This window comes from Mastomys coucha, unplaced genomic scaffold, assembly GCF_008632895.1.
Source record: "Mastomys coucha isolate ucsf_1 unplaced genomic scaffold, UCSF_Mcou_1 pScaffold17, whole genome shotgun sequence".
In the NCBI taxonomy this organism is placed as follows: Eukaryota; Metazoa; Chordata; class Mammalia; order Rodentia; family Muridae; genus Mastomys; species Mastomys coucha.
In genome coordinates this window covers 32272953-32288228 of record NW_022196899.1, presented here as the reverse complement: position 1 = coordinate 32288228, position 15276 = coordinate 32272953, and the positions used below count along the sequence as shown (strand labels likewise).

At 43.9% G+C, this 15276-nt stretch overlaps 1 protein-coding gene across 3 annotated transcripts in view; it reads left to right on the top strand.

The window, feature by feature from the left end:
- The first annotated feature begins 7069 nt into the window (after window positions 1-7069).
- Window positions 7070-15276, top strand: part of Ankrd50 (ankyrin repeat domain 50) — a 36422-nt gene continuing 28215 nt past the window's right edge. The window contains exons 1-2 of one of the 3 annotated variants that reach the window (XM_031376673.1): window positions 7070-7301; window positions 8395-9272. In XM_031376673.1, coding sequence (XP_031232533.1) covers window positions 8761-9272 — 512 coding nt within the window. In that variant the 5' untranslated portion in view covers window positions 7070-7301; window positions 8395-8760. Of the gene's footprint in view, window positions 7302-7983; window positions 9273-15276 lie in introns of those variants that run through there. The other 2 variants (XM_031376672.1, XM_031376674.1) reach the window with 2 other exon arrangements.

The window sequence follows — 15276 nt, the reverse complement described above, 5'->3', positions numbered from 1 at the left end:
TTTAGTATCCTAAAAGGTGTTGTCTTCAGGTCCCATTTCCTGTTGGCAGTTAGCCAAGCTTCCCGCCTAGCTCCCTGGGTCATTGTCCCATCCTTGCCTGTGTCCATTGCTGTTTCCAAGCCAGCAGAGGTGCACTAAAACCAGTCAGGCTTCTGTGATTGAAACTGGCATGTTTCATTTGGACGCAGTGTCCCCTTTATGGGCACTCCTTCTGACAATTCCTGTGTTGGCTAATTGTGGTCATCCGTCTGACACAAGTGGGAAGAGGGAACTCAACAAAAGAACTGTTTCCGTCAGGCTGGCCCTTGGCCATAACTCTGTGACATTTCTTGATTGCTAACTGATACACAAGGCCCAGCCCACGTGTGGGCAGTATCATTCCTAGGCTGGTGGACCTGGGCTGTATAAGAAAATTAACAGAAGGCCAGAGAGGTGGCTCAGAGAGCATTGGTTGCTCTTCTAGAGGGCCCAGGTTCAATCCTCAGCACCCACAGTCCCAGAGGATCCAATGCCTTCTGCTGGCTTCCATCTGGAGCCCTGCCTGTACATGGTGCACAGACATACATGCAGGCAGATAGTCATACTTTTTTTTAAAAAAGACTTAATTAAAGAAGAAAGGGAGGAAACTGAACAAAACTGGGAAGCAAGTCAGTAAGCAGCATTCCTCTGTGGTTTCTACTTCAGTTTCTGTCTTCAGATTTCCCTGGTTGTCTTTCAATATGTAAGCCAAATAAATCCTTTCCTCTCTAGGTTGCTTTTGGTCAGCATTTACCACAGCATCTGAAAGCAAATTAGGGCAGTTCCCTGCAATGAACTTTTAGTTTCTGCCTTGTCCTCCGGGCACACTTTGATTGCAGTGTTTTCTTGCAGCTGTGGCTTGCCTTATCAAGTGGTAGCACCTTGTTCTTCTGGACATTCAGGAACTGTGCGAGAGTTTCTAGTCTGTGCTGTGGACACACGCAAAGCACAGCTTGTGTCTTATCAACCACAGAAAACTGCCAGTTGCTTGTGCGTGCATGTGACTTTTCTAAGATCTTCCGGAAGCAAATAATGAATGCATACAAGAATATAAGGGATAAAACACTCTCCATTCATTTTACTTGAAACTCAGCCAAATTAAACTACCATGCGTTATAATACACGCTCACAGGACCAAGATCATATCAAATAACAAACTTATCTGGGGAAGATACAGCCAGTGCCAACTATTATGTCATATAGTAAATTACCTTTGAAAAACATTTATCTTAATAGGTTTCTGTACATATTGTTTAATTTTTAACAATATAAATTAAGTAAAAATTTGACTCTTTTGGTTGGTGGAATATCCTCCAACCAGTACCCAGAGTTTAAGAATTAGTTGATTTTAACCATCCTAGTTTAAAATAATTTAATCTTTGAAAATGCCAAGTTTATGTTGTTTTTTTATTGTTGGTTTGGTTTGGTTTGGTTTGGTTTGGTTTGGTTTTTCGAGACAGGGTTTCTCTGTACAGCCCTGGAACTCACTCTGTAGACCAGGCTGGCCTTGAACTCAGAAATCTGCCTGTCTCTGCCTCCCAAGCTCTGGGTTTAAAGGTGTGCGCCACCACCGCCCAGTAAAAGTGCCAAATTTATGAAATAAGACCCACTTTCTAGAATTAGCAGAGAATATATGGCTATTTTGTTGGGTGTTGATTTGTAGAACACATAACACATGTTCAGCTCAAGCTCTCCATGTGTACAGTTCAGGATCCCAATCAGACCCTGCTTGCCACCCACAGTGGACACCACTTCCCACCCCAATTAACATAATCAATCCCTACACTCACTCTCAGAGGCTTGCCTCTTAGCTTGACTGGAAACTTGTTAAAGCTGCTGTTGACAGTTACTTTGTGTAGCAACAAGAAAACTAACTAACAATGTAAATGAAAAATTCATTTGTTTCATAAACATATTATACCCATAGCTGGATGTGAGTTTATCCCATATTCTCAGCAATGCTGAACTGTGATGGGAACCCAGTCTGTGAAGGCACAAGCAGAGTTTCCCACTCATGAAAAGAGTTCAGCGCTTCTCATGTTTGGAACATTTTCTATCCCAGATTCTGAGTTATTATATTCAACCTGTGTTTGTGGATCACTCTGTGACTTCTCTTATCACCCAGCAGGGTACAGCTTTGACACTACAGTCATTTTGTTAGCCCTGGAGTTCCCGAGGCTTCACAGGCTCAGCTGGACAATCCTGGCACTGGACGAAGTATAGTTCCCAGTGCTGGAGGTGGTGACATTGGAACATGAGTGTTTCCTGGGATGTTGGGCTGGCTGGGACTGTCCCTGCTGGCCCCCTGAGGGGTTGGTTGCTCTGTGTAGCCTCTCAGATTAGGTAATGACTTTCTTCATGATGGTTCTTAAATGTTAGCCTTCCTAAGTGGGAAATCCAGGCCTGGAGCTGGTATACTCTTATGTCTGTCACATTCTAGTGTGGCCAACAGGATACATTGAGAAGACTAAGGACACCCACTCCAGGGGCAGGGGACATCTTGGCAGCTACCTAGGAGGCACTGGTAGCTCAGCTGCCTAGGAGACACTGGTAGCCGGGGTTGGGGCAGAGGGAGAACGGGAATCTTTACACTTGTAGGACATTTTTCACGTTTTGTCATTGAAGCCACCACTGACAGGACAGTGCTTCACAGCCTCACTGGTCAGGCTCTGTCCTTTAACCAACTCAGTCTTGACTTGGAATTTTAATTACATTTTTCTGCCAGAAGGATTCTTCATAGCAGAATAAGCTTAGGCGACATTCAATGAAAGTAAATGGGAATTTTAACACACCCACCCCCCCAAAGCAGGATGTTATATCAGGCTAATCAAAAATACAGGCACCTACCTCGGTTGATTTAAGAAAATTATGAATTACATCTTGGTGGCTAGCAAACAGCCTAACTTTAAATGAACAGGAACACACTGCTCAGACACTGCAGTAGGGGCAGGCCTCCTGCTGGGTCGCAGGCTTCCATTACCTGCATCAGCATCACAGCGCACCTCAGTGGGTGCTGTATAGAATAGGACCTGAAGGACCCACAGGAGCCTCTTGAGACCTTAGGAAAATGTCTGCTTTCTTAAGTCTTTCTTACAATCATTATTATGTAATAGCATGCATGTGTGTGTGTGTGTGTGTGTGTGTGTGTGTGTGTACTCGCGTGTGCATGTGTGTACATGTAGATATATTCATGCCACTGCAGGTGTCCCCAGAAGCCAGAGAGGTTGGATCCCTTTGGAACTGTAGGTTATGAGCCAACTATTGTGGGTGCTAGGAACTGAACTCCAATTCCCTGCAAGCACTCAGCTCTTCCCTTCAGAGCCATCTCTTCAGCCCTTGAGGAGAATGTCCTACGAGATTTGTGACTTTCATAGATGCTAGCTTCAGTTTATTTACCCTTGTGCTTTCTAGCATGTAATGTCCATCTTTCTCATGAAGGCAAGCTACCATCTGAAGTTATCAATGTGGCTCAGCAGATAGCAGTGGTTGGAGCAAGAAAAAGTGAGGTGTGCTGCTGGGATCATAGACGCCTGAGGACAAGTGATTAAATGGTGTCTTTCATTTCCCTGGGAACATTGACGTTAACAAATTATATGCAAGCTAATGAAGTGATTAATTTAGCCAGTTTCCTTGGAGTCTCACTGGAGGATGTGTAGCAGACATAATAAAGTTACACAAGTTTACCTTAACAGATGGCACTTAACATTAGTTTCAAATTGGTGTAATTCTGTGTGATTATTGCTATGTTTCTCTATGACCATATGGCACAGGCCACACAGGATTCATGAAGGTCATTTGTTACTGAGTTGCTTTCCAAGGTTCTCAGGTATTTAATATGTGGCTCACAGGATGCTTATGAACAGATGAGACTCCTCAGCGAAAGGTGGAGGATGACTCTGAGGTTGAAGTTAGAAGGTCTCTAAAGCTGCATGCAAAGTCAATGCTTGATATATTGTTAGAGGACCCTAACTTGAAGTTTAAAAAATCCTTTCTGCCTCTCAGAGGTAGACATGGGTGAGTCCTAAATTCTCACTACTAAGCCTATTGTGGGTGTAACACTAGGGTCTCCTGACAATTTATGTTCTGTCTAGCTTTACAATCAGCTGCTTAACTGTACTTAGAAAGTCTTCATTCCATTGGCCTAGCATTCTACAAAACACAACTTATCTGGGGTCTCTTCTATCCTTTGAGGGAAACACCTGTACCTCTTATGCCTTTCAAGCAAAAGCTACTTTCTGTGTATTTTCTAGAACAGGGCAGGCAACAAAGTACCTTCAACATGTAAAGCTTATGTAGGCGCTCCTATAGAAGGCATTCAAGAGGACAGCAACAACAGGGTGGTCCATTACTAAGCTCAGGTCCCTTTCTCCTGGGCTTTTGAGGCAGTGTCTTACTAAACTGCCCAGATTGGCTTAGAACTCTCAGCAATCCTCCTGTCTCAAGCTTTGGAGTGCTGGAATTCTAGACATGAGCTGCCATGTTCTTACATGGTAAAATCTTTCCCATGGGCTCCATTTCTGTTAAGTTCACTAGGCAAAACCAGTATGTTCCATGCATGTGCAAATAATACCTGTACTAACAGCAATATTAAAAATCATGTGGGATGGGTGTGGCACCTTCATTACTTTACTTCTAGCCTCTGCCCTGTTAGGTGGTGTGTGGCCTAACCTACGTAGAATTCTTTAAATTTGTGGGGAAACAGGTAATGCACTTGGGGTAATTTCTTCCCTAGCCCTTCCACAAGAAAAATCACTTTTCTTTCTAGAATGGTGAGCTATCTCAAAACATAAAATATAACTTCACAGGAATGGCTTGTGCTCTCTTCACACACACACACACACACACACACACACACACATAGAGGCAGTGTGACTATATACTTGTGAACTTGTTCTATGCTGTGGTCAGCCACTGCCTCCCACACTTGGGACCTGTGCAATGTGTGTCTTCCTGAGATTCAGTGGGAATCAAATGTAAGCTCTCTGGAATAAAGGCCATGCTGTCTGGCAATAGAGCACACATGAGGCAGGGTTCTTCAAATCAGTGCCATAATCAGAAGATGCCCAACTCCTTAATGCTTGACTTTATGAATAAACCCCACATCTACACCACAGCACTGGCAGAAGTCCTCTACATTTTCAAAACAGAGTACTTAAAATCTCTAAAATCTCAGCTTTGATGTTTGTGGCCTCTGCCTGCTGAAATGACTGAAATTGGGGCTTAGATAAAGATGGGTATTTTTCTCTGTCACAGACATTCTTTATTGTAAGTGTAAATACAAAAGCATCAGTTTGAATTTTTATTTGTGCTTTCTAATGCCTTAGTTCATGGGGTGAAACTTTGGGTTGGAGGTGCTGATCCTAACTCGATGAAACCTTATTTTATATATAAATGATTAAAATGTGAAATATAACTTTGCAGCATACTACTTAAAACATTTATATAAACATAAAATTTAAAAGTATGAGCTTGTTTTTCAACCATAGAATGAAAAATTAGTTTTCAAATAAAGAAATTTGAAATATAGACTACTTTATTCAGCCAGTTTGCACTAAATAGGGATTTCACCTCTAGTAGGGAAACAAAAAAATCAATAAAACATAAATTAAAAGAACAAATTAGTCTAGAAGTGTCAAATATGTTTGAAGGTGTGAATAATTTCAAATTTATGCAACTTCAAAGATTTAAGAACATTTCATTAATAAACTAATAATAAGGAAAACTATTTTTAAAATGTCTTTCCTAAGAAAGATTCCAGTTTCTTCTGTTAGAGAAAATATGGCTAAGAACTAAATAATGTATGTGAACCAGCAGGCCTTGTGGCACTCAACTTTTATTTTAGCCCTCAATAGGTGAAGGCAGGCAGATCTCTAAGAATCTGAGCCCATCTTGGCCTACACAGAAAGTCCAGGCCGTCCAGGGCTGCACAGTGAGACCCTGTCTCAAAGCAAAATTAATGTATATTCCAAGAGTAAGTAATCTGCTGTTATTTCTAGTATTTAGGCGATTAATAAATATAAACTTGATAAAATGGTATGTAAGCTATTAGTTTTTCTATTAGGAGAAACAAAATGATAGGTGGATTGTGAACTATACATAAATGAAAAATTAATATTCAAATGGGCCTGAAGATTAATGACAGTTATAGCTGATGATACCCTTTCAGCAGACACGATCCATGCCTTGTAATCCTAGCACTTGTGAGATAAAGGCAGGAGGACCGCCTCGTTCATGGCTAGTCTATGCTACATACAAACCCTGCTTCTCAAGAACTGTTCCATGTCAGTGGGGATGGCCTACTAAACCAGGTTTCTCTACCTACTGGTCCAGGCCAAAATTATTCCCTTAATTAACTTAGCAAGTAGTTTAATGGAAATTATATATACAGAATAAATAAAGACATGTTTCAAAATCTCTCCACTTACCAACTTGCCCTATGCTGTTAGAGAAATAGACTAATGACTAAAGCGGTTTAAGAAATTAACCCAAATTTGGCTTTAAGTATCAGCCTTCATGCAGTCTGGAGAATGTACTCTTCTTCAGGTTCACTTGCAACTTGGACAAGGTGCCAGTACTACAGGTGTAGGGAGTTAAGCGAACACGAAATATCGCCCCGCCCCTCAGCCTGAGCCGGCCTAACTGAGCCGTCTTCCTAGCGAGGCACCGAGCCCGATGCAGTTTAGCTTTCTCGGGAAAGCCCAAGGACCAGCCGCACAAAACGGCCACGAAGCCAAGATTGGAGGATAGAACGCCACCTCGCACTGAGTCACCCACCGCACAGCGATCAGGCTGTAAGCGGGTGCGGAGGACAGGGGGCGGAGCGGGGTGGGGCTGTGGCGCGTGGGCCTGAGAGGAATGGTTGGGTAGATAAGGCGGGGCTATGATATGGGCGGGGCGTGTAGAAAAAAAGAACGATTGGGTAGGGCTTGCGGGAGGCGAGCCAATAGAGTGGGGCTTAACTGGGAGGGGCGGGGTCTGTGCGGGACGTGACCTATAGGAGGGGCGTGGTCATCGAGAGGCGTGGCCTGAGTGCAACGGGGCGGTATCGGGCGTGGCCTGTGCGGGGCGGGGCTTGCGCGGAGGGCGGGGCTGTGGCTCTGGCCGAGACAGTCTTTGCGCCGGCGGCGGTGGCGGCTGTGGGGGCTGGGCGGAGCGCCGCTGTGCGGGGCGGCCGGGCTGGCGGCAGCCGGGAGCCGCAGGCGGGTGCGAGGCGGAGCGCACCGGGGGCCGGGACGGCGGAACGGCAGCGGGGATTCCGGGAGCGTGGAGCTGGAAGGACTGAGGTAACCGCGGGCAGCAGAACGGGTGGAGCGGCCTCTGTAGCGGAGCTCGGGTCGGGCGGGTTAGACCCTCTCTGGATTCCCGGGGCTGGAGGCGGCGCCCGCGGCGGGACATGGGCCGCGCCCTGCTTGCGCTGCACCGGGCAGCACCTCGTTCCGAGCCTTTGTCTGTCAGCTGAGCCGGGGCTGGAGCGGCGGCAGAGAGCAGTCGGGGAAGCAGGCGTCCTCCTGGGCCTGAGTGGGGACTGCCTGCCCGGCCTCAGCCGGCCTTCTGCGGGAACAGGTCCGGTGCAACCGCAGCCCCTTGCTTCCCCTAGGGTCTGTAAACTATCAACAAAGAAGCCCCGCCGGACGGGGTGCCTGAGCTGCCTCAGTGGCGCTCTTGCACAGGGAGCTACACTGCGAGGGCTTTCAGGCTGAAATCCAGGGTGTTGCTGTAGGTGGCATAAAGTACCATTTTGTTTCCGTTTCGACCGTGAGGCTTTCAAAATCTGGGTTAATTCTGAAAAAAAAAATGTGTCTTAGAAGCATACTCATGGAGGAAGAAAACAGTATAAAAAGGAAAATGGGTTTATTTAAGGGGTAACCGTGTAACTTTTTGAAAGTGCTTTCTGGGGTGAGTTGTAACGAATAGGTTTTAACGTGGTGTTTTGGACTAAAGACATTTTTATTTGCTTCATTTTAGTTTGGGGAATTGTTGACTACCTGGGCACAGGAACACGGAAGAACCTGAAAACAGGTCTATTGAGAATCTGTCATCTCGAAAAATTTATTTTATGAATGTTTTCCATTAAGAAGGTGTCAACAGAGGTTTGTGATTTTTGCCACATAAGAGACTCTAATTTGAAACAGTTCTCTGGCTGTGGTCTGATGTCTGAAACTGGCAAGAACTAGGCTCTGGGCTCAGGAATGCTCATCCTTCAGCGAGAGAGACACAGCGCTACCTACATCCTGTCTAAATGCAATCTCTCTGGTGCCACTTAACGTAATGGATGGCTTTTCTGCATCTCGCTTTCAGATAGAGCACTGAGGCTTGCGGTGCTGTGGGGGCGTTTTCTACAGATCCAAGCACTGGCTATTCTCTTCTGTTTTCCAGATGTGTTTTCTCATTTGTGTACTTGAAGCATCTACCGTCACATGAACTCCAGATTGAGCCATAGAGTTCTGTGACCCCCAAAAGATCCAGGAATGGTGTTGCCCAGCTTCGGGACAAGCCATTTTTACATCCTGCATGACAATTAAATAAATATATCCTTTGCTAATTAAGGCTATGGAACCAAATAAAGACATGCACATTCCCTTGCCAAATATGCTCTGAGACTGTTGAATTTCACTGTAACTGGTCATTCCCAGTTAACTCACATGTAAGTTATACCCAAATGGATGTGAAGTCTGTGATAATGTATCCGGATCCTAGCCCACACTGAAGATTTAAACAAAACAAAACAAAACAAAGCCTATTATGACTAATCCTTGGGAAGAGAAAGTCTGCAAAATGGCTCAAACGAGTCTCCTGCAAGGGAAGCAGTTTTACTGCCGGGAATGGGTTTTCCACAAACTTCAGCACTGCCTCCAGGAGAAGTCAAGCTGCTGTTCCGTTACAGCCAATGCACAGTCCCTTGTCGGGAATGCTGGGAATAATGCTAGTGGCATCTCTGGAAAGGGGGCCTCCTGGGGTGTGTTGCTGGTAGGCGGGCCTGGCAGTGGGAAGACAGCCCTGTGCACTGAGCTGCTGTGGCCAAGTTCACCCGCCAGCCTGCAGAGAGGTCTGCATCGCCAGGCTTTGGCTTTCCACTTCTGCAAGGCCCAGGACTCGGACACTTTGTGTGTGGGAGGGTTCATCAGAGGTCTGGTAGCCCAGATCTGCCAAAGTGGACTCCTCCAAGGTTATGAGGACAAGCTGAGAGATCCAGCCGTCCAAAGTCTCCTAGAGCCCGGAGAGTGTGAGAGGAACCCGGCGGAAGCATTTAAAAGGTAACAGTGGGAAGGGAAGGGAGCCATGCTTGCCTTTCTGTGCAGCCGAGTCTTGACTGCACTATACTACCCAGTCATTGGACTTAAATCACAGTTCGTCAGGACACCACCTTAGTTATCTAAGAGAGAACCAAGCTTAAGCTTGGTATCATTGCATAGTGTGTGGCTTCAAAGGGAGGCTTAATGTTGCTGGCTTGGTAACAGAACGCTGCTTTCTTCTACGGAGCCTGTAGATGGTAAGGGTTATTTGTAATAAGATGCAGCAGTTAGCTGCTTGGACTCTGGGGTGGGATTTCAGCGAGGCTAGCTTTTGTCATAGTAGTATTTATAGTTTCTTTAAATAAAAAATGTACTTCATCTAAAACAGAGTCCTTAGGAAATTTGCTCATGTCATGGGATTTATTCTCTTATTAACTAAAAGGAAAGTTGAGTGACCTATGGTGATATTTATAAAATAGCGAACATTTGTGTGCTCTAAGTGTCTTTTAACATTGTTTCACTCATTTAAGAATCTCTGTGTAATAGGCCAGTGGGTGGAAGTGAGCATGTTGCTTTTGAAAATGGTTTCAGATGCAAAACTGCATTCCAGGAAATGCCAGTCCTTGGAGATGAGTTTTGCTTGTCTCTTCTCATTTAGAAGTTGGCATATTGTCCTCTCTGCCTCACGTCTGCCTGAATCTCTCATCTCCCTATGTACCTGTTTCTCCACATTGCCTAGTTCCTCCAGAGCCAGGTGTGTGTTCGGTACTCTGCACTTTGGTGCCTGAGAGGTTTGTGTGTCTGGAGGAGGGATTTGCGAAGTCTCTCCTGAACCAATGTTTGTTTTTACGTCCTGAAATCTAAAACATGTGCAGGTGATACTCTAAGTATTTCATAATGATAGTAAACATTATGGGGGTTGCTATGATGTCTGTTACAAATATTAAGCCATGTAATTTTCTTAGGAATTCTGTGATGTGGGAACCTTTATTCTATTTTCCTGATGAGGAAACAGAGAAAGAAAGCAGAAGGAGATTACCTAAGATTATACAGGTTGCAAAGTTGCACACTGATATTGGATATATACATATGTATATATGATATTTATTTATATTACATGATATGTATTTGTATATACATACATACAAATATATATGTATATCTCAAATACACATAGATAGATAGATAGATAGATAGATAGATAGATAGATAGATAGATAGATAGATAGATAGGATAGGTGGACAGATGGAGGAAGGAATATACCCACTAGACAGACAGATAGATAGATAGATAGATAGATAGATAGATAGATAGATAGATAGATAGATAGATAGGTAATTGTGACTAGTGTTGTTTGATGAATTTGATGAATAACGGTTATGAGTGGAGAAGTCTGGAGAGCCTGGAGGTGTGTGTTTAGTACCATGTTCAGATGGCCCGTAGAGTAACAGGAAGAGTGGGGTTTGAATGGGAGATGCTCCCATAGACTCATGAGTTTGAAAGCTTGATCCGCAGCTGGGCACAGCCCTAGAGGTGAGGCCCAACTAGAGGAAGTGGGTGACTAGGGAGCAGGCCTTGACTTTTGTCGCCCCATCTCATTTCCCTGACTGTGGACACAGTGAGACCATCTTCCTCCAGTTAACATGGAGGTTACTGCTGCCATGGCCTTCTCCCCTTAAGTTGCTTCTTGTTAGGTACTCGATCGCAGTAGTAAAAAGCAGTCAGTACAGCGAGTGTGTGAATAGTGTAAGTACGAAGGTCAGCATCGGGGTAGGGTTTGAGAGGTGTGCTGTTCTTCGAGAGCTTTCAGTGAGTAAATGCAGTCTGGTAAGACCCTGGACGGGTCTTCTGTTAGCCATCAGATTCAGGGCTACTGCTTGTAAGCTGCCGAAGAGGTTAGGATGAGCCTGTGACACAGACTCAGCCAGGCTGTAGGTTTGGTGGAGGGCACCTACCCTGTGTGCCCTTTGCATGATCAGTACTGTCGCCTGAAGTGCAGCTTAGAGGCTGTACATAAACACTCCCCCCTTTTCTGAAGGTAACTATTAATGATTAAGGAACCAGGTGTAATTTGTTTTACATAATTTCATAAGCTACCTGAGTGACATCATAAACAATCACTTCTAGAGTATAGAGTCTGATACTTGAGAGTTCAAACTCTTGTTGGGTAATTGTGTGATTATTTTTATGTATTCTAATCCCAAACAACTCTTTTCTTCATAACATTGATTTTCCTGAAAACATTCAGGAAATTTTCTCTTGTTTAGTCTGTAACTATTTTTCTGCCTGATTGGAAGTTTTTAACTAATTGAAGGGAAGAAAGCCAAGTTAGGGCCTTGGATGAAAACCACACCCACACTGCCCTTCTGATTGGCACGGGTGCCAGTCCCTTGGTGGTGCCACCTAACTTCCTGTGTGTCTGCTTGCTTGACTTTCTACCCAGTTATCTAGCAGGAAGTATCCCATGAGCTAAGGCTCCTCCATTTTGGGTTTCCCATCCTTTCGACTTATAAGCCCAGTAAACCATTGTTTATACACTTCCCACTCTGATATTTTGTTACATCAGTACAAAGTGGACGTAAGACAACCTACTTTAAGTGAACCCTTCAGAAAAATGTATTGGAACATGTGTTAGATTTGGACATGAATAGACACCATTCAGTGGGGGTCACCCAGGAGAGGGTGGTTGTGTCTAAGCAGTTAACTTTATTTGGGGAGAGTTAAAAGCAGACAGTTAAGGGATATGCCCTGTTTAGGGTTACTAGTTAGGATTTCTAGGATGAAACACCATGACCAAAGGCAACTTGAGGAGGAAAGGGTTTATTTTTATTATGCTTCCATATCACTACTTATCAAAGGAAGTCAGGACAGGAACTCAAACAGGGCAAGAACCTGAGGCAGGAGCTGCTGCAGAGACCACAGAGGGGTGCTGCTTACTAGCTTGCTCATCATGGCTTGCTCAGTCTGCTTTCTTAAAGAGCCCAGGACCACAGGCCCAGGGATGGCACCACCTGCAATGGCCTGGGCCCTCCCCATCCATCACTAATTGAGAAAATGCACTACACGCTTGCCTACAGCCATCTTACAGAGACATTTTCTCAGCTGAAGTTCCCTCCTCTCAGATGACTAGCTTGTGTCAGGTTGACATAAGACTAGCCAGCATAGTGAGAAAGTAGATAATTGACAAAGAGTTAAACGAAATCAAAGCCAGCTTTGGTAGCATTACTTAACGTATAAATCTTTGTAATGTTAGTGGCTTTGTTAGTACACAGGAAGCAGGGCAGCAGTCTACACTTGATTAAGAAAAGTCTTAGTTGGGGACTGGCTGAGGAGAGACCCAGTCGTGAGCGTTCTCATCTACTTGACTTTTCCCCTTTGGTTTTACTTTTTAACTTTTTCCTTATATTTTATTCTCAGTCCTTGACTAGGCTGTGCAGTAGTGCTAGTTAAATCTTACATGAGATGATGCATGGCTGATTTTATTGGAGTGACTTTTAATCACATGGCAGTTCCTTTCCACTCAGACATGATGTGCTGCTTCTCAGATGTAGTGGTCTAAAGTTTCCTGCTCATTCATTCATTCATTCATTCATTCTTAAGCAGACAGTGAGAGCTGTGCTGAGTTCTGGATTGAGTTGAGCTGGATGAAGCAGTGTGTGGTGCAGTTGCAGTCCTGCCTTCAAAGAGACTAAATTCTAATCCCTATCCTGCTTCTATGAAGAGATTACAGTTAGAAGCCTGGTACAGAGTTCATGTGATACACTGTGCTGTTCATAGGATTATTTTCACTTATTGAAGAGACAAAGAAACACACGATTGCTTGTTTCTTTTCATTTTACTTAGTTTGCAATTAATTGCATATGTTTACATTTTTTTAAAAGATTTATATATTATTATATCTAAGTACACTGTAGCTGTCTTCAGGCGCACCAGAAGAGGGCATCAGATCTCATCATTACAGGTGGTTGTGAACTACCATGTGGTTGCTGGGATTTGAACTCAGGACTTTTAGAAGAGCAGTCAGTGCTCTTAACCACTGAGCCATCTCAGCAGCCCTACAGTTTTTTCTTTAAGTCTATTTGTGTTACTCAAAGGAGCTAAATTTATAATGCTTTCATTTTTATTTGTGCTGAGAACCGATGGCGGATTTCCTTCTGTTCTCCTCTGACCCCAGGTTTTCAATACAAAGCTGTGTGTTTGCCTTCAACATGGCTTCTTCTCTAGTGTTTAAACGAGTTAAGTCAGGGCTTCCTGTCAGTCCTGTAACCATTAGCAAATTTCAGTTATTTCTGACCAAGTGGTAACTATCTCTGTAGGAAGTCAGGCATGGGTGCAGGAGGCAGTGCTTCAGGTCTCCAGTGTGCTTTAGAAGCAGACAAAAGCTGTCATTTCACTCGGCTACAAACTCCCAGTTAGGCCTTCAGGTTCTTTCAGATTTAGGTGGACACAGAGCCCCGAAGCCCTTATCTCTATCCCTGCTTTTATTTCTGGATGACACTCTGCAGGTGTCTCTTTCCCTCTGGTATCTGAGATTAAGTGTAAGTGGATTAGAATTGTGAAGAAATATTAAAGATGGTTGAATGGCTGTAGGTACTTAGAATTTACATGAAGGGCTATGGACTTGCAAAATTCGAAGATCTCAAGCTGAGAGATCAGTCCCTACCCCTAGCCAACAGAACAGAAGTCCTGGAGGGGCTGACTCTTCTTGGTGCTTTCATATGTCACCTCCAGCTTCTTACCTGGGATCTCTTTACTCATTCAGGCATCCTTTGTTCCCCTCTCTCTTTCCCATCTCCATGACATCATTCATGCCTGAGGAACTTTTCCTGCTTACTGTAGTGCTTAGTTAGCATTTTGCATGATGTCAGCAGCTGCTAAGTAATTATCATTTAATGAATGCAGAATGCTGCCTGCCTATCTAAAATATTCCCTAACATAACTGAAAGGCTGAAGCCTTTGAATGAGTAAGAGAAATGAAATGTTTTATTGTTAAGACTAATATTAAATGCAGAACAGACTAGTGTAGTGATTTTTAATTTATTAACCTGCTGTGCAAATTGGCATTAATCCAGATAATTTGGTGGCAAGATACCCACCTCCCATCTCTTCAACAGAGGGCTCAGAGCAGAAGGCCCACTTTCTTGTTCTCTTGTGTGTGCTCATGGCAAAATATTCTTTTTCCATCACTTGTCTTTATAACTGATACTGTGTAGGATAATTGTCATTTTCATCCTCTTTCTAAAGTATTTTGAAAATTAAAGATATGTGCATGTATATGTGCATCAGAATAAGTTGTGAGGTCTCCAGGAGCTATACTAGTAAGGTGGTTATGAGCCACTAGATGTGAGTGTTGAGAAGCAAACTCGGGTCCCCTGCACATTTTCTTAATGACTACACCACCTTTCCACCCTCTTCATTTTCTATTCACAAGTATTTTTAAACTAAAGATCCCTGTTAAAATATGTTTTTTGTCCACAGTTTAAACACAGCAAAACGATAATTTCATTTACAAAACTTTGCAGGTATCTTCCAGGCCAAGACCATTTTCACCATTTGCTCTATCATTTAAAATATTTGTGTATGTGTGTTGTGTTTATTTATTTATAAAAGCATTTTTAGTTATATATTCTATATGGTTGTGAGTGGCTGTGTGCACATGAGGTGTCTGCAGAGGTCAGAAGAGGGAATTGTGGCTCTAGAGCTGAGCAGAGCGGCAACTGATTGTGAGCTGCTGTGTGGGCACTGGGAAGGTCAGTGAGCATCCTTAGTTCCAGAGCCATTTCCGCAGCCCGCCTGGTCATCTTCCTCTAGGACGGCTTTCCGTTCTTTGGAGCCTTCCACTTCCTCTCCCTCATGTTTGTCCTCTTGCTCCAAGCTGGACACTGACTACTGAGCACCTGCAGTGCTTTTTGTAGCTGCTCTGCATGCTCTGCTCACTTCTGTCCCGAGGTTTTTCTTTTTTCTTTTCTTTTTTTAACTCTGTGTGTGTGTGTGTGTGTGTGTGTGTGTGTGTGTGTGTGTGTG